Consider the following 23098-nt stretch of genomic DNA (forward strand, 5'->3'; position numbering starts at 1 on the left):
TGCTTTGGTTCTTCGCTTGGCATGTTGTCTCCATGACCCTGAAGTTCACTAAGTGATACATACCATGACAGTCCAACTAAATTACACTGAAACACTGAATACGTTCTTGGTACCCATTAGGTGTGGATCAAATTTAATTCCTATAAATAAAGAAATTATTGAGTAGCATTAGTACAGTATTAATGGTCAATAGCAGTTTGTCATTATGAATTTTTCATTCATTATCTGTAACCACTTATCCAGTTCAGGGTCGCAGTGGGTCCAGAGCCTACCTGGAATCATTGGGCGCAAGGCGGGAATACACCCAGGAGGTAGTGCCAGTCCTTCACAGGGCAACACACACATTCACTCATACACACACCCACGGACACTTTTGAGTCACCAATCCACCTACCAACGTGTGTTTTTGGACTGTGGGAGGAAACCAGAGCACCCGGAGGAAACCCACGCGGACACGGGGAGAACATACCAATTCCTCACAGACAGTCACCCGGAGGGGGAATGGAACCCACAACCTCCAGGCCCCTGGAGCTGTGTGACTGCAACACTACCTGCTGCGCCACCGTGCTGCCAATTTTGAATTTGGTTAGACTTATTATTAAATGGTTATTGTTATTGTCCAGAAGAGTTTTTGTGTTAAATAATAAATAAAAAAGGTTCCAGTTATACTTTGCATTGATAGTAAATATATAGTGTTTACTTTAAAATCACAGCTTCATTGCGCTGCTCTGTTATTGCCACTCTGAGTACTGCAGAAACTGTACATTGCAACCTTTGGAGTTGAGTAGAATACACCCCAAATCTCACCCTTTCCCTTGATTTCAGTAGAGTGCTGCAAAAATGAATTACATTCTACAACTGTAGGGGCCGCCCAAGAGCAAAAATAACAAATCTTACCTAGTGTCCTTTTAAGAAATGTTTCTTGGCTCTTTGAACTGAATCAACAGCAGAGTCATTTTTAATAAAGTGGTGTGAGATAATCTTCTTAAATTCAACAGATTCTCCACAGTATCCAAATTATTTTCCTAGAACTGTACACCAAGCCAATAAACTCATCTAGGGACATGTATATTTAAGAGTGCAAGACACTGTCGTTGCTTAAGGAGTGGCATGGGAAATGACAGTGTTGATGGTTTCCTGTCTGAATAGTCATTAATGCTGCTCCACCTGCTCTGCCCACACTTTTCCAAAAGGAAAGTAGGTCTGTTGTCTCAGAGGTGCAGCTTTCAAAAAAAGCCTGGATCCTGTAAAACTGCGGCCCTGCCTACACATACCTGGATATGTTTGAAAACACATCTTGTCCCGTTCTTCACATCCAGAAGTAAATAAAACTTCCAGTCACTGAGATATTTCTCAGGGATGGGCAAATCTTAAGCAAGTTCTTATCTCCCCAAATTCGACGAGGTTTATCGCCCCCTGCTGAGCGAATATGCGAACATTTCCCATATTTTTAAGTTGTTTCTGTGGAGGAGGATCTTTTTAAATGTAGATAAACCAATTACACTTTCAGAAAAAGTGTGTCATTTATTTATTTTCTTTATCCACTTCCGGGTCGCGGCGGGTCCAAAGCCTAGTACCTGGATTCAACGGCACAAATACAGGAACACACCCTGGACAAGGTGCCAGTCCAGAAAAGGGCATTTCACACTAATACTGTCACACACACGCTTACACCTGTGGACAGTTTCACAGCAAATCCACCTAAAAACGTGTTTTTGGACTGTAGGGGGAAACCGGAGCACCCTGAGGAAACCCAAGCAAATGTGAAGGGAACACTTCACAGTGACAAGCCTCAACCCTGGAAATGTGTGACACTGGCAGTACCTGTTTTGCCACAGTGCTGCCCAGTATGTGTTGTTCTGATTAATAAATACATAAATAAATAATAAAAAGAGAGGGTTAAAAAAGAAACATATTAACACAGTTAACATATCAGAGCCTCCAGTCTATATAGATATGCAAACTGTCACTTTCACGTACAACTACAAATTCAGCCTATAGCATGTTTAACCTTGCTCATTTACACTGGGGTCAGGGAGTGTTTCAGCCTGGATGACTGTATGAGACACACCAATATAGGTAGATCTCAAAAATAAAATATACAAGCTTTTAAAAACCATGGAGTTTAGTGTGAAAGAACAGTGTCCTGCAGTAGATTTAACATTAAACATATTGACTTGATTAGAGAGAGAGAGAGAGAGAGAGAGAGAGAGAGAGAGAGAGCCAGAATGCTGTGTCAGGATGTGGCTAGTGTGGGTGGTCCTTAAATCTCACATTTAAGAGTCCTCAGTGACCAAGGGCACACATGTTTTACTACACACGTTTTCTGTGACAATAATTATGCTTAGTACTTATTATTATTTGTTATGTACGACGGAGTTTTAGGGCCACAGCGTTGAAAAAAAAAAAAAAAAAACAAGATTCTGAGATTAAAGTCAGAATTCCGAGAAAAAAGTCGGAATAATTCTGAGAAAAAAAGTCGGAATAATTCTGAGAAAAAAAGTCGGAATAATTCTGAGAAAAAAAGTCAGAGTAATTCTGAGAAAAAAAGTCAGAATAATTCTGAGAAAAAAAGTCGGAATAATTCTGAGAAAAAAAGTCAGAATAATTCTGAGAAAAAAAGTCAGAATAATTCTGAGAAAAAATCTCAGAATAATTTGCTGCGTATAATGGAGCAGACACAGTGTAACTGTGGAACGCAATGTGTTGCTTAAGTTATGCTATGGTATAGATTTCAGGAATAAACACTCTTCTCTTCCACATCAGGGCCACAGTGTGATTAGTGTTTAAACCGTGAATCAGTGCACGAACCCATGGCATGTAGTTTCACGATACAATTAATGATCACGAAAATGATGGATACAGAACGAGTAGAACTCCAGCACCCACGAAGCTCCATCGCGTTACGGCTCGGACTCGTACAAAAAACTACAGCCTTATGCATGAATTATTTATTAAACGCATTCACACGACATGACGCAGCCCCTGACTGAGATGCATAAAGGCTTTACTTTTTTGTACGAGTCCGAGCCGTAACACGATGGAGCCTCGTGGGCGCCAGAGTTCTACTCTTTTACACTGTGTCTGCTCCATTATACGCAGCGAATTATTCTGAGATTTTTTCTCAGAATTATTCTGACTTATTTTCTCAGAATTATTCTGACTTTTTTTTCTCAGAATTCTGACTTTAATCTCGGAATCTTTTTTTTTTTTTTTTTTTTTTTTTACCGTTGTGGCCCTAAAACTCCAGGCCATTTTGTGAAAATACGCCCCCTAGTTTTCCAACCAACCTTAACACTCTTTAAACACAGGAAAGTTTAAACAAAGTAGTAAACAAAGTTTAATATGACATTTTTGTTTAAATTCTTAGTCAAAAATATACTTTATTTATGAATTTATATGCATTAAAACATATAAATTATGTATATCAATTACACAGTTTACATTTTCAAGAACATTAAGAAAACAAAAAGCAGTTGTTCATTACATTTTTATTTTAAATTAATCAGCAGTGCTCAAATGATGATGCTTATTGTAATAATTATTAAACAATATAATATAATTATAAGGCGATTTTGGAAGAAAATGCGCTGGGATGACCAGCAGGGGGCAGTGAGGGGAGGCATTTCTTAGCGATGGCTGTCTTTCACTTTATCAACTAAGTCAACGGTTAATAATGAAATCACCACGTTCTGTGGGTCTTCACTTAGCCGTGTGTGTTTTATATGTTTTATTTATAAAGTTCTACACAACGCTATACTCTAAACCACTTCAGGCTCTCAAGCTAATAAAAAAATCATTTTTAAGCCTGGTTACGCCACTAAGTTGGTGGCCAATGGCATATTAAGGGTGACGGTTAATGTCCGGTGATGTCCAACAGCCCGTTAACGCTGGGCCAGCCGCTCTATATATTTCCAAAGAAGCGTACTTTCTGACTTACAGCTTTTATAAATGACGGTCTCCCACTTGAGTCTAAGGGACATTGTTTGATGGCTGGTGTTAAAACACATTAAAGCATGTCATCTGTTCATTGGGCAACATTTTTCAATGTAAACACTTGCTCATTCTAAAAACCTGATGACGTCCACAGCTGTGACTGGACAAGCAAGCAGTGCAACTAAGCATCGGAAAAAAGTCCATCTTCAGATGATACTCCTCCATTTAAGAATAAAACAGTCCTTTACTCAGTAACTTGAATCAAAACTAACAAGGCAGCTGAGCTCCATAAAAATACTGGGAATATACTGGAAAGAATTTTCTAGAAGGGTAAAGGTTTTGTGCTCATTAAACTCATCCATTATGTGAGAAAGTTTTCACTCCACTGTGATAGTAATAACCTTCTTCTGATAACAATGACTTTCTCATTCCATAATAATATCATATGAATACTGACATTTCCAGTGACAATTTACATTAGAATATGCACAGAAATATGAACAAAGAAATCTGTGTAAGAACATTTAAAATCATTTTTTTGGAGTTTTCTGGGCATTCAGAAGATTCCAGGTTGTCTATTGATAGTGTGCTTGGATTGTTCTCTCCGTCTATCTGACATGTGTAGTTGGTGTTGCTGGAGGCAATGAGAGAGTAGGAAGCTGTGAAGTTGCCAGACTCTACAGTTATCTGTGAAGCCTTGTTTTTGGGCTGGGTAAAGCTCACTTTTGGTGGAGGATCACCAAAAACCTCACATGTCACCCAGTGCTGCCCAGACCCATTAGTCTGGAAATAAATACGCTTCAGTTCACTGGCCACTGGAAACAGACAGAATACAAGGCACAACGTTAGACAGAGAGATAGATATCTATATTGTAGAGATAGATATCAGAAATATCATAGCTCTGAATTTAACTTCAATGCGTGTATTATAATCACTCTCATATTAATTTTTACATGTATTATTTGATCAAGAGGGGTCTATAAAGAACTATATCATTTATTTTTAGATAAACCTGTTTTTAAAACGTCAGAGGGAACTAAAGTCTAAGAAAACACTAAAAATAAAATCAGGAAAAAACTAGAGCTAAAACTAAATGGAAACAAGAACAGAACACAGAGATCAGCAGGATTCAAAGGCAAGAATAATACTGATAATGAGAAGTGGCTCTGTTGAAACACCAGTGTTTACAGACTTGTAATTTTCACATTCTCTGCTTCATAACTTTCATATTTTATAAGACATAGGCATGATGAAGGTGTCATTTGAAAGCTGGAACTGTCTTCGTTCCATTGGAGTGGTGTAATTTATATAATAGAAAGAAAAATAATGAGGAATCTGCCTCAAGCAAACCATGTGCAATCCTTATTTAAAAAAATAATAATTATCCACATTTTTCATCTTCTGTATTATAAGAGGAAATGAACATTACCATGCAATACAATTTAACCATTCATTTAACGCCTTATTCAAGGTAATGGAGCAATGTTTGACACTTTGGAGATTTATTACCCCAATTATTCAAAAAGGACTCACAGTTACACTCCTAATATTATCCAGAATGGCTTTTCATGACCCAAACATAAACAATGCAATGTATATTCGTAGTAATTCATAAAACAAACATTATTCTTTTTTTACCCCCCAAAAACATTATGAGAGACCACATGTGATCCTCTATTTAGACTTGAATCAAAATAAACACATTTGAAACACTCAGAACCTATTCTGGTAACGTTCTACATACATCTGTGGATCCCAGCTGATGTCTCTAAAGTCATTTCTAGTGTAAAATAACCCCAAAAACCATGAGTGTCTAAATTCTATAGCATTTAGGAGTCAATAGGAAGCATATGTAAACATTCTTAGATTCAAAAAACGACATATTTTTCTACTTTAAAGTGTTCTTTTACAAGAAAACCCAACTATATTCATTTATTCCAAATATTTAGAAAGTTATAATCGTTCAAATTTGGCCATGTAAATTCAGACGGAAATTCTGAAAAAAAGCTATTATTAAGTCCATAAAATAAAACAGAAACCTAACAGCAGTTACTAGGAAAAGAAACCAACCGCGAACCCAAGCCATACCCGGTAACGTTTGTGATGAAAATAAATAACTCTTGTTAAGGCCCAAACTCTTGCATTTAAACATGGGTTTTGATCTGTAATCTGATTAAAATGTATGCTATTATTAAATATTTGTGGAATGTCAAGTCAAGAAACAGACTGACCTCTGAAAGTTGTCCTGACCAACATTGTCCAAACGACTTAGAAGATAAGAGTGCGACACAACACTTTTATAAAACTCTCCTAATTTTATTCAGACACTGGAAATTTGTCCTAAAAACAGCAGATGTTTATAAACTGATAATGACTGAATTCCTGGTGAACAGTAGTGTATTACTTAGCAATGGTGTAATGTCTTTAAAGTGGTGTTTTTATCTTTAAAAATATCTGTTTTAAAGTGAAGATAATATATAAATCTTTTACCTGATTCAGTGAAGGTCATTTAAATGTGAAGTAACAGATAATAGACTGTGATCATTTTAAAGTGTTTGTATACATGTATACATTAAACTGAACATTGAACCGTTGTGGTGAACAGGACGTGTGGCAACATTTTAAAGCAAAATATTCACCTCACCTTTCACTGTTAGCTGAATTTGCTTTGATGAATACCAGTTCACCTTCTCTTCCAGTTCGATGCGACAGAAATATAATCCAGCGTCATTCGGTGTGACATTATTTATCTTCAGGGATATGTTCTTCTCATCGAGGTTTCCCCCAAAAGAATAGTGCTCCACTGTGCTGCTGCAGTTCCCAGATAAGTCACTGTTCCTTATACACTGGTAGAGGAGAACACCTTCATAATTTTGATCCTTCCTCCAAATTACAGTTGCACTTTTAATTGGTTGATCTGGTATAACTCTAAATGTGCAGGGGACTGTGAGACTTTTCTGGATATAGCCAGTTAAAGGTTTTGGATCATCCATTTCTATAGCACCATCAACACCTAAAATAAATTGGTAGGATATACATGAATGGAAGAAGAAAAGCATGGCAATTTTCTGTTACATTGGTTTACACTGAACCTTCCACTGATGCTGGAGAAAAGGACTCACATAAATCCACTCCGAAGAACAAGCCTTAAAGCTTAAAGCTTGTTGATTCGGCACACACTGCAAACTATCATCCAAAATAGAATAAAGCACTACAAACCTTATAATGATTAGTTATATTACTTATAGTTACTTATACTTATATATATATTACAATAACTAAACATATGTACAATTGAATCTTACCTACAAAACTGTAAATGGTGATAAATAGAACACCAATGAACTTCATATCGATGAGTAGATACGTCCTCTTGGTCATGGACTTGGCTTATAAATGGCTTACAGCACATCACAAATATTAAAGCCCACCCAGCGTTTCCTTCCTTAACCACGAAGCAAAATGTGGCCCTTTTATAGATAGACCACAGATTACACTCTTCAGAAAATAAAAGGCCTGCTTACGTCTAACTGGACGTTACATGTAAACATCATCATTGAGGTCATCATTGAAATACCTCTGATTATTTCTATAAGTCTTTTTTTTCCCCCTCCTTTGCCACAAAAGTGTGTGTGTTTTAATAACCTGAATATGGGAGAGTGGTTCTCACCTGATAAATTAATTTCGTATATTAATAACAATATAAATATACATTTCTCAAATAGCTCATCCTCCTTTATCCTACAAACTTTTAGATATATCAGTGATTAGAGGTACAGTACATCTTCACTGAGTGTACGCTCTATAGAAATAACTGTTTTAAAAGATCAGGAATACAGGCCCTGCACAGCCACAAGAATGTTTAATTCGTCCTGATGGAACAACTTAGTTAGTAATAAATCACTACTTTGACGTAATTTAAATTACACCAAAGGTATACTGAATATAGTATACTCAATATAGTCATATTATTATTATTTATACTATTCTAATATAATTGAAGTGGTGCAGCAGGTAGTGTTGCAGTCACACAGCTCCAGGCTCCCGCTCCGGGTGACTGTCTCTTCGGTGTGTTCTCCCTGTGTCCACGTGGGTTTCCTCCAGGAGCTCCGGTTTACTCCCATGGTCCAAAAACACACATTGGTAGGTAGATTGGTGACTCAAACGTGTCCGTGTGTGAGTGAATGTGTGAGTGTGTGTCGCCCTGAGTCCTGCCTTGTACCCAGTGATTCCGGGTGGGCTCCAGACCCACCACGTCCTTGAACTGGATAAGTGGTTACAGACAATGAATGAATAACACAATTGAAATAAATGTATATACTTAGGGTAGTGTAAATCAAATACTTCTAATTTAAAAGTATTATAACTTGTAATATTTGTGTTTAATGTGTTTTGTTTATAATTTGACACAGTTGGTTCATTCATATTAGTGACTTTTATTTTCATGTTTTAATAATAATTTAAATACACATTTATTATGTTTTTAGAATTCAATCAGGCAGCTCAGAGAAATATTCTTTAGTTGTATTAGAAAAGTGTCAATATGTAACGTGCTTAGTTTTGTGTTCTTTTCTGTTTTTGTTCCTTGTTTGTGCTCCCCTTGTCATGTGAATGTTTCCCCCTGTCTTGTGTCTGCTTCCTGCTTGTTCCCTGGTCATGTGATACCCTTCCCATGTGTTTCAAGTGTCAGGTGTCTTAATTAGTGTCCAGCTGTTTCTTGTTTGTACTGTCTTTATATAGTCCTTGTCAGTGTTTCCTGTTTGTGGGTCATTGTATATATGTTTGCTTTTGGTGCTTTATGTCTCTGTTCCTTAGCCTTTGCTCTGTGTTTAGTCCCTTTGTTATGTATAGTCCTTGGTTAATGTCTAGATTCCTTGTTTAGTGTTTAGCCCTGTTTTGTGTTTAGCCTAGTCCTTTTTGTTTAGCTCCTTAGCCTTTGTGTTAACCCTTGTGTTTAGCTAGGGTTTCCAGATCTGAGATGGTGAAAGAGGACACGCCTGGGGGGGGGGTCCTTTACACCTTTATTTGCTACACAAAACATGGGAATTTCTTTTTTAATTCATCCGAGAACTTACATTTACGTTTCGGCATAGCTGCTCCAGATGAGAGTAAGTACATGAGCTTTGCCTGACGTAAACAAGGACTACTGACGTGCAGACTGACCAATTAAATGTTTACAGAGAAGGTTATCGACCAATAACAGTAGACGTCCAATCCGAAGATTTTAGGCTACTTCACCACGCCCCCTTTTCACTCAAGCGAACCAATTGTAGTAGGGGAGGTCGGGACTAGTTTGTGAACAAAACTTCTCGAAGTTCTATGTAAGCTCTAGAAAAACAAAATCCCGGACGTTTGTGAAATTCCGCCTGGACATTTTTTTTAAGTCTAAAAAAGAGGACATGTCCGGGTAAAAGAGGACATCTGGTCACCCTAGTTTAGCACTTAGTCTGTGTTTTGCCCTTGTGTTTAGCTTCTCTTTCTCTTGTTTCATTTTGGTTATTTTGATTAAAGTCTCCGGCAATTACCTCCTTCCCTCACTCCTTGATAACTCCTACACCCCCAGCATTATTACACAATAATAACATAAATTATGTATATATTTTTTTATTTTAATAATCAAAATATGTAGTGATTTATTCCAAATTACTAGTTCCAAAATAACAGAATGAGTAGATATGTCAGGATACCCAAACAGAATAGACACTCAAGGGTTTTCAGCAGGAACAGGTTTACTTTAGTGAAGTTTAAAGTACAATTATATCCAAAACACACCGTAAGGTGAATGCAGTCAAAACCAAAGGGAAAGTGTAGAGAATAGTAATGAACAGGCAGAGGTCAGAAACACAAAGCACCCAACACTAAGGGTCCGAATCCAAAAGACAGGGTCAGGAGAAACGTAAGAATAGGTCATAGACGGGATAGCTTTCACAAACAAGATAACGCTCAGTATGCAACAGAATGGTTAACAATACTTCACAAACGGGAGATTTACCCAAAGCCTAGGTAAATATACTAACTGAGTAATTATGTATAGATATAAATGTAATTATATAAACGCAGCGCACAAAAGAGTTGATGGAGTCACGTGACTACCTGCCACAAGGGACTTCTTACTGCGGTGACCAGTTCCTCAGACTGCATGGAGACAATTTAAATCACTTTTGAAGACAGCAAATAGAAGAAAACAAAACAAAAATGCCCCCTGTTGCAGACGTGTTATAACAACAAGCGATGAGCACTTATACTGTCACGTCCTCGTCTCGTCGTGTCTGTTTTCCCCGGTCATGTGCTCTTTCTCAGCACATGGCTATGTTTGTTTACGTTCTAGTCTCGCCTTTGTCCCGCCTCCTTGTCTGTCATTTGTTAACCTGTCCCCTCGTTATCTGTTCAGGTGTGTCTCGTTTGTGTTTAGCATTTAAGCCCTCTTGTCTCACGTCCTGTTTGTCGAACATTTCTCCTTTGTTTTGTCGTGGTCTCAGTCGTGTTGGTTCGCCATTGTTCTATGTCAAGTCGGTCATGTTTTCTGTCTGTCTCCGAAGTTCCCCCGCCGTCGTTTAATTTCCTCTGTCGTCGTTTCGCTTTGTTGTCCGTCTGTCCCCGTTTACCCTGTTTATTTCCTTGTCTCCAGTTTAGCCTGTTTTCCTTTTGTTAAAAGTCTCTGTTGTGTTATTTTCCGTGAATAAACCTTTACTGTGTTTTAGCGAATGCGTCCGCCCTCAGTCAGTCCGCTCCGTGATCCTGACATATACACTGTGGTGGACAAATTAATAAATATTTCATATAATATATATATAACTAAGTAGATCAATATTTGTCCTGCAATATTTATTTCATTATTCTGTAATTTTGTAACTAATTTGGAATAAGTCATTTCTCATTTTGATTATTAAAATAAGAAAATTGTTTATAATTTAATATGTAACAATCTCCCGCAACACAGTCATCGAAGGAATGTTACTAAAAGGGATTCGCTTAACTTCAATGATAAGGGGTAAATGTTTACGGCAAAATAAACAAAGACAAACACAATAATATCCTTTAGCAAATATATTTTCTGAAACCAGTTAACAATATTTACAGCAATGAAAAGTCTAATGCCATAACACTAATCCACCCCAAGATTCTTTTAAATTCCAAAAATCCACAAGTCCTTCAAAAGTCCCATAATTACCCAGTCCATCGAAGTCCCAAGGATACGTATGGCTTCAGCAATGCATTGCACAAAAAAACCATTATGGACAGATCTCACCGGTTTGCAGGCCTGCTTCCAGCGTATTCATAGGACCAGTGAGGGAATCCTCTTTTTAGATCCTCTTTCATCGACCTTGGAGCTAAGTGTGAGGCTTTGTGAGGCAGCACTTCTGTCTCTTCTTCACCCAAAACTCTCTACACCCTCCTCTCCTCCTGGTCCCCCCCCTCCCCACACTTCTCCAGGTTCTCTTAAAGTCACATTCAGCTCTACAAATGGGCAGCTTAAAAAAGATATTGGCTTCAGGACCACCCACCAAATTACCCAGCTTTCACACACACACACACATTTTTTACCTTTCCAGGTTTCTCTGGCTTCATTCAACATATAAAAAAACCCATGTGGCATTGTCACAAATGTTATTACTGACACATTTCTAAAAAGAATATTTCTCTGAGCTTCCTGACTGAACTCTAAAAATGTGATAAATGTGTATTTAAACTATTAATAAAACATAAAAATAAAAGTCCTTAAAATGAATGAACCAACTTTGTCAAATTATAAACAATAAAACACATGTGGGGCATGAATAGAGCAATATCCTCATTTAGGTTTGGCTTTCTGTCTAAAACGACTCCAGATGCCTCTGCCATGAGCAGAGAGGGAGAGATTATTATACCGGACTGAGCTAGTTTGTGTTTTTCACTATTTACAGACACCGGGGCATTGTAAACACATTGGAGAGCTAGCGAATGGTGATGTAATATCCTCAGAATTTTATTAAAAAGTGGTTTTTGGTTACAGTTGTGAAGTATGTACCTTTAGACCTTTTCCCATTAAAAGGCAAACTAATGCTCCAGCATGCAGGGCACATGGGGCTAAACAGGCGGCAGAGCCTCCCATGTTTCCACTCTCACCCTCTTTGGCTCGGGTCTGTGGTGTTGAGCTTGTCCCTGAGAGAGAATCCCCAATGTCCCTCTGCTCCCTTTACGCCATCTCACTATGACAAGAAAAAAGGGATTGTAATCTCTTGCTCCTCCTGATGGTATTTCAAAATTTCACCATAAGATTAGGGTTCGGGGCCACCATTTGTATGTTCCACACAAGATATGAGCTTTAAGTGAAGTGGCAAAAGGTCTACAAATGTGTTAAATCAGCTTCTTCAACACTTTATTAACACACTAATTTCAGTTCTTAACTATACATCAATTGTGAATGACTACAACAATTGTATTTCTTAGGTTGGAATTTTGAAAAAGGATAGATTTGTGGTATGTCTCTGTGATTAGTTTTTCTACCAAATTAAACAATTGAACCACATCCTCCAAGAGTGGTGTTGGCTTCATTTTTCCCAGGGGTCGCAGTACTTCAGCAAAGAGAGAACACACTCCTGCAAACTTCTTCATATCATCACTGTCAAATTAAAAAATCTCCAAAATAGCAACTTTACAGGAGAAAGAATTCGTTTTTACTTTTCAATGTAAAGAGATTTTATCCCATGTTATTTTGCAGCATTTTTATTGGTCCATTCATCACTAAATGTTCACACAAGGTGAAGGAGAGCTGCTGAGTTCAAATGATGTAGTAAAGCAATAATCAACACAATATTTTTCTTTGAACAGAGCTTTATACATGCAGTGTGACAATGAATTGGATCTAGTCCAGATTTAGTTGCTTCCTGGGCTCTGAGTAGCAGCTGAGTCAGATGTTTTATATCGTTATCTACTCCATCAACCGCTTCTTCGTCAGAAGAGCCTTGCATGAAAAGTGTGAAGACCATTTTGAGCATGCAATTGTCAGTGCTGGAGGTGCTAGTCTCATGTCATCAAAACACAAAACCAAAAATCTTGTGTGGGAACACAACAGGAACACACTCTGTCTTTAACAATTTGATCAGCTCTTTGTTTTAGAATCAAAGTCCATCGTTTAACCCCCACACACAAGCTATTCATTCAACTAATGTGGCTTCTGTTTAAAAATCAACAAAATATATTTTCAGCTTACAGTTCAGTTTTAAGTGTTGGTTGCATTTTCTGTTCCTTTTTTTAAAAAACAGATCCACATTTTTTAAAACACAGCTTAGAGATGTTTTCTGACAGTGGAGGGATACTTTTTCTGTGCTTTTTTTCAGATCTGAAGTAAAAGTTAAAGGCTAAGCACCAGCTATATGAAAGTGTCAAAAAAAAAAAAAAAAATACAGTGGAATTTGAGTTCCTAACTTATGTTTATTGATAGTCAGAAAACATGTCATTTCTTACTAATTCAAGAAATAAAGTTTAAAAGACCATTGGTCCCCAACGGTGTTCAGAAACTCTAATAGGCGTCTTGTGTGTGACATAGATGGTGGACAACAACTCTAGAAGTCGCACTTAATTTAATGCCAAATGAAGAAAAGGTGTGTTGTTTTTGGCTGCAATAATTCAATGTACAGTGGGACATCTGTGCACAAATGGCCCAAAGATCCCAAAATATCCAGAAAATGGACTAAATTTGTCAACTTTAGACGGGCACTTTGGAAAGGACCATCCGCTCACTCCGTTATCTGTAGCTCATTTCACTGGCGCTTTTCCAACAATATGGGCATGTATGGACACCAACGAAAGGTGTTCAAGAGCCTCTGTAACATGGAGGTAAACAGGGTAAGGACACTCACTTCGCCTGTTTTAGTTGGTGTTAGTTAACATTAGCTTGACTTGCTAAACTCGGAGGATCAGATCATACTCGGCTACATAGCTGCATTACGGAGGTTTATAGTGTCGGATGAATTGGAGTTCGACCTTGATCACATTTATAAGAATAACGGTACCTCTAAATTTGAGTAAAAAAATAAACACGTCCTCTACAGAGGAATTAAAGATGATGATCTTCTATCGTCTCCATTCCCTGAGACTTACATATTGGAAAAAACAAATACAATTTTTATTGTCCAGGCCACATCATGTTTGTTTGCATTAGTATAGTATTAATTGTCAATAGCAGTTTGTCATTATGAATTTGGTTAGACTTATTATTAAATGGTTATTGTTATTGTCCAGAAGAGTTTTCCTGTTAAATAATCGAAAAAAGGTTCCAGTTATACTTTGCATTGATGGTAAATTGATTTTAAAGGAACACTAGATAGTGTTTACTTTAAAATTACAGCTTCATTGCGCTGCTCTGTCAATGCTACTCTGAGCACTGCAGAAACTGTACACTGCAGCTTTTGGAGTTGAGTAGAATACACCCCAAATCTCACCCTTGCCCTTGATTTCAGTAGAGTGCTGCAAAAATGAATTACATTCTACAACTGTAGGGGCCGCCTAAGAGCAAAAATAACAAATCTTACCTAGTGTCCTTTTAAGAAATGTTTCTTGGCTCTTTGAACTGAATCAACAGCAGAGTCATTTTTAATAAAGTGGTGTGAGATAATCTTCTTAAATTCAACAGATTCTCCACAGTATCCAAATTATTTTCCTAGAACTGTACACCAAGCCAATAAACTCATCTAGGGACATGTATATTTAAGAGTGCAAGACACTGTCGTTGCTTAAGGAGTGGCATGGGAAATGACAGTGTTGATGGTTTCCTGTCTGAATAGTCATTAATGCTGCTCCACCTGCTCTGCCCACACTTTTCCAAAAGGAAAGTAGGTTTGTTGTCTCAGAGGTGCAGCTTTCAAAAAAAGCCTGGATCCTGTAAAACTGCGGCCCTGCCTACACATACCTGGATATGTTTGAAAACACATCTTGTCCCGTTCTTCACATCCAGAAGTAAATAAAACTTCCAGTCACTGAGATATTTCTCAGGTATGGGCAAATCTTAAGAAAGCTGTGCTTAAGCAAGTTCTTATCTCCCCAAATTCGACGAGGTTTATCGACCCCTGCTGAGCGAATATGCAAACATTTTCCATTTTTTTAAAAGTTGTTTCTGTAGAGGAGGATCTTTTTAAATGTAGATAAACCAATTAGATACACTTTCAGAAATGAGGGATGAGTAGTTTATTCATTTATTTATTTTCTTTATCCACTTCCGGGTCGCGGCGGGTCCAAAGCCTAGTACCTGGAATCAACAGCGCAAAGACAGGAACACACCCTGGACAAGGTGCCGGTCCAGCAAAGGGCTATTCACACTAATACTGTCACACACACGCTTACACCTGTGGACAGTTTCACAGCAAAACCACATAATAACGTGTTTTTGGACTGTAGAGGGAAACCGGAGCACCCTGAGGAAACCCAAGCAAACGTGAAGGGAACACTTCACAGCGACAAGCCCCAACCCTGGAAATGTGTGACACTGGCAGTACCTGTTTTGCCACAGTGATGCCCAGTGTGTGTTGTTCTGAAGTTCTGAATAATAAATACATAAATAAATAATAAAAAGAGAGAGTTCAAAAAGAAACATATTAACACAGTTAACGTATCAGAGCCTCCAGTGTATATAGATATGGAAACTGTTTTGATTTTTCACGTACAACTACAAATTCAGCCTACAGAATATTTAACCTTGCTCATTAACACTGGGGTCAGGGAATGTTTCAGCCTGGATGTCTGTATGAGACACACCAATATAGGTAGATCTCAAAAATAAAATATACAAGCTTTTAAAAACCATGAGGTCCTACACTAAACTGTACATTGGGTTATTTTCAGAAACCAGAGTCCTTCATTTGGAAGGTAAACGTGGAGTTTAGTGTGAAAGAACAGTGTTCTGCAGTAGATTTAACATTAAACATATTGACTTGATTAGGGGGGGGAGAGACAGAGCGAGAGAGAGAGAGAGAGAGAGACAGAGAGAGAGAGCGAGAGAGAGAGACAGAGAGAGAGAGCGAGAGAGAGAGATAGAGAATGCTGTGTCAGGATGTGGCTAGTGTGGGAGTCCTCAGTGACCAAGGGCACACACATGTTTACAACACTTTCTGTGACAATAATTATGCTTATTACCTGGTTATTTGTTATGTATTTCATTAGTTATTTAATATAACAAAATCTACTTACTCCAGTGTGATGTAGATAAAACTATTAATAGCTGGTAACATAACAGACATCCACCTAAAAAACCTTATATTTACGTATTATAATTAAACTCTTTCTCTGGCTGCTGACATTTGAAGTCGTGTGGAAAAGATTGAGCAAATCAGGATTTTTTTTTGTTGACTTTTCTTGTGAAAATACGCTCCCTAGTTTTCCAACCGACCTTAACACTCTTTAAACACAGGAAACAAAGTTTAATATGACATTTTTGTTTAAATTCTTAGTCAAAAATATACTTTATTTATGAATTTATATGCATTAAAACATATAAAGTGTGTATATTAATTACACAGTTTACAATTTCAAGAACATTACATTAAGAAAACAAAAAGCAGTTGTTCATTACAATTTTATTTTAAATTGATCAGCAGTGCTCAAATGATGATGCTTATTGTAAAAATTATTAAACAATATAATATAATTATAAGGCGATTTTGGGAGGAAATGCGCTGGGATGACCAGCAGGGGGCAGTGAGGGGAGGCATTTCTTAGCGATGGCTGTCTTTCACTTTATCAACTAAGTCAACGGTTAATAATGAAATCACCACGTTCTGTGGGTCTTCACTTAGCCGTGTGTGTTTTATATGTTTTATTTATAAAGTTCTACACAACGCTATACTCTAAACCACTTCAGGCTCTCAAGCTAATAAAAAAATCATTTTTAAGCCTGGTTACGCCACTAAGTTGGTGGCCAATGGCATATTAAGGGTGACGGTTAATGTCCGGTGATGTCCAACAGCCCGTTAACGCTGGGCCAGCCGCTCTATATATTTCCAAAGAAGCGTACTTTCTGACTTACAGCTTTTATAAATGACGGTCTCCCACTTGAGTCTAAGGGACATTGTTTGATGGCTGGTGTTAAAACACATTAAAGCATGTCATCTGTTCATTGGGCAACATTTTTCAATGTAAACACTTGCTCATTCTAAAAACCTGATGACGTCCACAGCTGTGACTGGACAAGCAAGCAGTGCAACTAAGCATCGGAAAAAAGTCCATCTTCAGATGATACTCCTCCATTTAAGAATAAAACAGTCCTTTACTCAGTAACTTGAATCAAAACTAACAAGGCAGCTGAGCTCCATAAAAATACTGGGAATATACTGGAAAGAATTTTCTAGAAGGGTAAATGTTTTGTGCTTATTAAACTCATCCATTATGTGAGAAAGTTTTCACTCCACTGTGATAGTAATAACCTTCTTCTGATAACAATGACTTTCTCATTCCATAATAATATCATATGAATACTGACATTTCCAGTGAGAATTTACATTAGAATATGCACAGAAATATAAACAAACAAATCTGTGTAAGAACATTTAAAATCATTTTTTTGGAGTTTTCCGGGCGTTCATATAGACTCCATCTCTGAGAGGAAGAGAAAAAACGACAGAAAAGTAGATGTAAATTGTATTTCTGTGTGTCATCTTTAGCAAATATGTTGTATCAAATGGAAGAGATAAAACGTACGTGTCAGGCTTGGCAGGATAATTGTAATAGACATTCTCTGCATTGGGAGCAGCAGCTGGAAAAAAAAGAAAAAGAGTCAAGAAAGTTACATTTATTTATTTTATTAAACATTTAAAAGTGTCTTATAATGAAATGATTCCTGAGCTCAAACAGTGGGTGTGAGAGATTTGTGGATGAAACAGATGAAGGTACTATGTAAGGTACACACATGTTCATTAAAGCACAACATATAGATTTGAACTCATGTGAGTTGCACTTTATATAAATTCATAAAAATATAGATTATAAATTAAATCATTGTTGGCTACTTTTGGGTGGTAAATATAACACATTGTTCCTTCATTATTTTTCTTACTTCATGCATTGTGAAAGGTTCTTGTTGCTTCTTACCCATTCTCTTCCAGATTACCAGCAAACGGACGATGACAATGATACTCAACCCTAATAAGGCCATCAGTACTCCAAGCACAGAAGAAAAGATTAAACGTTCAGATTTTGAAGATGGAGCTGATTTTATACATGGTGAAGATTCCAGGTTGTCTATTGATAGTGTGCTTGGATTGTTCTCTCCGTCTATCTGACATGTGTAGCTGGTGTTGCTGGAGGCAATGAGAGAGTAGGAAGCTGTGAACACACCAGACTCTACGATTATCTGGGAAGCCATGTTTTTCGGCTGGGTAAAGCTCACTTTTGGTGGAGGATCACCAAAAACCTCACATGTCACCCTGTGCTGCCCAGACCCATTAGTCTGGAAATAAATACGCTTCAGTTCACTGGCCACTGGAAACAGACAGAACACAAGGCACAACATTAGACAGAGAGATAGATATCTATATTGTAGAGATAGATATCAGAAATATCATAGCTCTGAATTTAACTTCAATGCGTGAATTATAATCACTCTCATATTAATTTTTACATGTATTATTTGATCTAAAGGGGTCTATAAAGAACTATATAATTTATTTTTAGATAAACCTGTTTTTAAAACGTCAGAGGGAACTAAAGTCTAAGAAAACACTAAAAGTAAGATCAGGAAAAAACTAGAGCTAAAACTAAATGGAAACAAGAACAGAACACAGAGATCAGCAGGAACCAAAGGCAAGAATAATACTGATAACGAGAAGTGGCTCTGTTGAAACACCAGTGTTTACAGACTTGTAATTTTCACATTCTCTGCTTCATAACTTTCATATTTTATAAGACATAGGCATGATGAAGGTGTCATTTGAAAGCTGGAACTGTCTTCGTTCCATTGGAGTGGTGTAATTTATATAATAGAAAGACAAATAATGAGGAATATGCCTCAAGCAAACCATGTGCAATCCTTATTTAAAAAAATAATAATTATCCACATTTTTCATCTTCTGTATTATAAGAGGAAATGAATATTACCATGCAATACAATTTAACCATTAATTTAACGTCTTATTCAAGGTAATGGAGCAATGTTTGACACTTTGGAGATTTATTACCCCAATTATTCAAAAAGGACTCATAGTTACACTCCTAGTAAGTTCATTATTGATTGTTAGAACCTAATATTGTCCAGAATGGCTTTTCATGACCCAAACAAAACAATGCAATGTATATTTGTATTAATTCATAAAGCAAACATTATTCTTTTTTTACCCCCCAAAAAACATTATGAGAGACCACATGTGATCCTCTATTTAGACTTCAATCAAAATAAACACATTTGAAACACTCAGAACCTATTCTGGTAACGTTCTACATACAAATCCACATCTGTGGATGCCAGCTGATGTCTCTAAAGTCATTTCTAGTGTAAAATAACCCCAAAAACCATGAGTGTCTAAATTCTATAGCATTTAGGAGTCAATAGGAAGCATATGTAAACATGATTAGATTCAACAAAACAACATATTTTTCTACTTTAAAGTGTTCTTTTACAAGAAAACCCAACTATATTCATTTATTCCAAATATTTAGAAAGTTATAAACGTTCAAATTTGGCCATGTAAATTCAGAATGAAATTCTGAAAAATAGCTATTATTAAGTCCATAAAATAAAACAGAAACCTAACAGCAGTTACTAGGAAAAGAAACCAATTTTAAACAACAAACTGTAAATAACTTAGGATACAAACGAGGACAGCTACTAAACATAAGAATCATAACTAAACTCAACCGCGAACCCAAGCCATACCCGGTAACGTGTGTGACGAAAATAAATAACTCTTGTTAAGGCCCTAACTCTTGCATTTAAACATTTTGATCTGATTTAAAATGTATGATATTATTAAATATTTGTGGAATGTCAAGTCAAGAAACAGACTGACCTCTGAAAGTTGTCCTGACCAACATTGTCCAAACAACTTAGAAGATAAGAGTGCGACACAACACTTTTATAAAACTCTCCTAATTTTATTCAGACACTGGAAATTTGTCCTAAAAACAGCAGATGTTTATAAACTGATAATGACTGAATTCCTGGTGAACAGTAGTGTATTACTTAGCAATGGTGTAATATCTTTAAAGTGGTGTTTTTATCTTTAAAAATATCTGTTTTAAAGTGAAGATAATATATAAATATTTTACCTGATTCAGTGAAGGTCATTTAAATGTGAAGTAACAGATAATAGACTGTGATCATTTTAAAGTGTTTGTATACATTAAACTGAACATTGAACCGTTGTAGTGCACAGGACGTGTGGCAACATTTTAAAGCAAAATATTCACCTCACCTTTCACTGTTAGGGTAATGTTCTTTGATGAATACCAGTTCACCTTCTCTTCCAGTTCGATGCGACAGAAATATAATCCAGCGTCATTCAGTGTGACATTATTTATCTTCAGGGATATGTTCTTCTCATCGAGGTTTCCCCCAAAAGAATAGTGCTCCACTGTGCTGCTGCAGTTCCCAGATAAGTCACTGTTCCTTATACACTGGTAGAGGAGAACACCTTCATAATTTTGATCCTTCCTCCAAGTTACAGTTGCACTTTTAATTGGTTGATCTGGTATAACTCTAAATGTGCAGGGGACTGTGAGACTTTTCTGGATATAGCCAGTTAAAGGTTTTGGATCATCCATTTCTATAGCACCATCAACACCTAAAATAAATTGGTAGGATATACATGAATGGAAGAAGAAAAGCATGGCAATTTTCTGTTACATTGGTTTACACTGAACCTTCCACTGATGCTGGAGAAAAGGACTCACATAAATCCACTCCGAAGAACAAGCCTTAAAGCTTAAAGCTTGTTGATTCGGCACACACTGCAAACTATCATCCAAAATAGAATAAAGCACTACAAACCTTATAATGATTAGTTATATTACTTATAGTTACTTATACTTATATATATATTACAATAACTAAACATATGTACAATTGAATCTTACCTACAAAACTGTAAATGGTGATAAATAGAACACCAATGAACTTCATATCGATGAGTAGATACGTCCTCTTGGTCATGGACTTGGCTTATAAATGGCTTACAGCACATCACAAATATTAAAGCCCACCCAGCGTTTCCTTCCTTAACCACGAAGCAAAATGTGGCCCTTTTATAGATAGACCACAGATTACACTCTTCAGAAAATAAAAGGCCTGCTTACGTCTAACTGGACGTTACATGTAAACATCATCATTGAGGTCATCATTGAAATACCTCTGATTATTTCTATAAGTCTTTTTTTTCCCCCTCCTTTGCCACAAAAGTGTGTGTGTTTTAATAACCTGAATATGGGAGAGTGGTTCTCACCTGATAAATTAATTTCGTATATTAATAACAATATAAATATACATTTCTCAAATAGCTCATCCTCCTTTATCCTACAAACTTTTAGATATATCAGTGATTAGAGGTACAGTACATCTTCACTGAGTGTACGCTCTATAGAAATAACTGTTTTAAAAGATCAGGAATACAGGCCCTGCACAGCCACAAGAATGTTTAATTCGTCCTGATGGAACAACTTAGTTAGTAATAAATCACTACTTTGACGTAATTTAAATTACACCAAAGGTATACTGAATATAGTATACTCAATATAGTCATATTATTATTATTTATACTATTCTAATATAATTGAAGTGGTGCAGCAGGTAGTGTTGCAGTCACACAGCTCCAGGCTCCCGCTCCGGGTGACTGTCTCTTCGGTGTGTTCTCCCTGTGTCCACGTGGGTTTCCTCCAGGAGCTCCGGTTTACTCCCATGGTCCAAAAACACACATTGGTAGGTAGATTGGTGACTCAAACGTGTCCGTGTGTGAGTGAATGTGTGAGTGTGTGTCGCCCTGAGTCCTGCCTTGTACCCAGTGATTCCGGGTGGGCTCCAGACCCACCACGTCCTTGAACTGGATAAGTGGTTACAGACAATGAATGAATAACACAATTGAAATAAATGTATATACTTAGGGTAGTGTAAATCAAATACTTCTAATTTAAAAGTATTATAACTTGTAATATTTGTGTTTAATGTGTTTTGTTTATAATTTGACACAGTTGGTTCATTCATATTAGTGACTTTTATTTTCATGTTTTAATAATAATTTAAATACACATTTATTATGTTTTTAGAATTCAATCAGGCAGCTCAGAGAAATATTCTTTAGTTGTATTAGAAAAGTGTCAATATGTAACGTGCTTAGTTTTGTGTTCTTTTCTGTTTTTGTTCCTTGTTTGTGCTCCCCTTGTCATGTGAATGTTTCCCCCTGTCTTGTGTCTGCTTCCTGCTTGTTCCCTGGTCATGTGATACCCTTCCCATGTGTTTCAAGTGTCAGGTGTCTTAATTAGTGTCCAGCTGTTTCTTGTTTGTACTGTCTTTATATAGTCCTTGTCAGTGTTTCCTGTTTGTGGGTCATTGTATATATGTTTGCTTTTGGTGCTTTATGTCTCTGTTACTTAGCCTTTGCTCTGTGTTTAGTCCCTTTGTTATGTATAGTCCTTGGTTAATGTCTAGATTCCTTGTTTAGTGTTTAGCCCTGTTTTGTGTTTAGCCTAGTCCTTTTTGTTTAGCTCCTTAGCCTTTGTGTTAACCCTTGTGTTTAGCTAGGGTTTCCAGATCTGAGATGGTGAAAGAGGACACGCCTGGGGGGGGGGGGTCCTTTATACCTTTATTTGCTACACAAAACATGGGAATTTCTTTTTTAATTCATCCGAGAACTTACATTTACGTTTCGGCATAGCTGCTCCAGATGAGAGTAAGTACATGAGCTTTGCCTGACATAAACAAGGACTACTGACGTGCAGACTGACCAATTAAATGTTTACAGAGAAGGTTATCGACCAATAACAGTAGCTCTACAGTCAGACCGTCCAATCCGAAGATTTTAGGCTACTTCACCACGCCCCCCTTTCACTCAAGCGAACCAATTGTAGTAGGGGAGGGCGGGACTAGTTTGTGAACGAAACTTCTCGAAGTTCTATGTAAGCTCTAGAAAAACAAAATCCCGGACGTTTGTGAAATTCCGCCTGGACATTTTTTTTAAGTCTAAAAAAGAGGACATGTCCGGGTAA

The 23098-nt window shown here is 37.0% G+C and overlaps 1 protein-coding gene and 1 long non-coding RNA gene across 2 annotated transcripts; both read right to left on the reverse strand.

Annotated features, from left to right (window-relative positions):
• Positions 1-3484: 3484 nt before the first annotated feature.
• LOC136679760 (uncharacterized) lies at positions 3485-7315 on the reverse strand. Its single transcript, XR_010796579.1, has 3 exons — positions 7243-7315; positions 6582-6950; positions 3485-4751 (listed from the first exon to the last, which is right to left on the reverse strand). It is a non-coding gene; the product is annotated as an uncharacterized lncRNA (long non-coding RNA).
• A 9191-nt stretch (positions 7316-16506) lies between these two features.
• LOC136679735 (sialic acid-binding Ig-like lectin 15) lies at positions 16507-21050 on the reverse strand. Its single transcript, XM_066658404.1, has 5 exons — positions 20978-21050; positions 20317-20685; positions 17999-18388; positions 17609-17663; positions 16507-17506 (listed from the first exon to the last, which is right to left on the reverse strand). Exons 1-5 carry the CDS (start codon positions 21021-21023, stop codon positions 17464-17466), a joined length of 903 nt encoding a protein of 300 aa, XP_066514501.1. The 5' UTR covers positions 21024-21050; the 3' UTR covers positions 16507-17463.
• Positions 21051-23098: the final 2048 nt, after the last annotated feature.

The sequence above is a fragment of the Hoplias malabaricus genome, chromosome Y (assembly GCF_029633855.1).
Source record: "Hoplias malabaricus isolate fHopMal1 chromosome Y, fHopMal1.hap1, whole genome shotgun sequence".
Taxonomy (NCBI): Eukaryota; Metazoa; Chordata; class Actinopteri; order Characiformes; family Erythrinidae; genus Hoplias; species Hoplias malabaricus.

Bases quoted from the DNA above. Each gene is read 5' to 3' on its own strand.
- LOC136679735 (XM_066658404.1), bottom strand. From the start codon at position 21,023: ATGAAGTTCATTGGTGTTCTATTTATCACCATTTACAGTTTTGTAG. The intron at 17,664-17,998 runs GTAAGAAGCAAC...TTTTTTTTCCAG, and splicing joins GGTAATCTGGAAGAGAATGG to CTGCTGCTCCCAATGCAGAG. The intron at 17,507-17,608 runs GTACGTTTTATC...TCTTCCTCTCAG, and splicing joins TATCCTGCCAAGCCTGACAC to AGATGGAGTCTATATGAACG.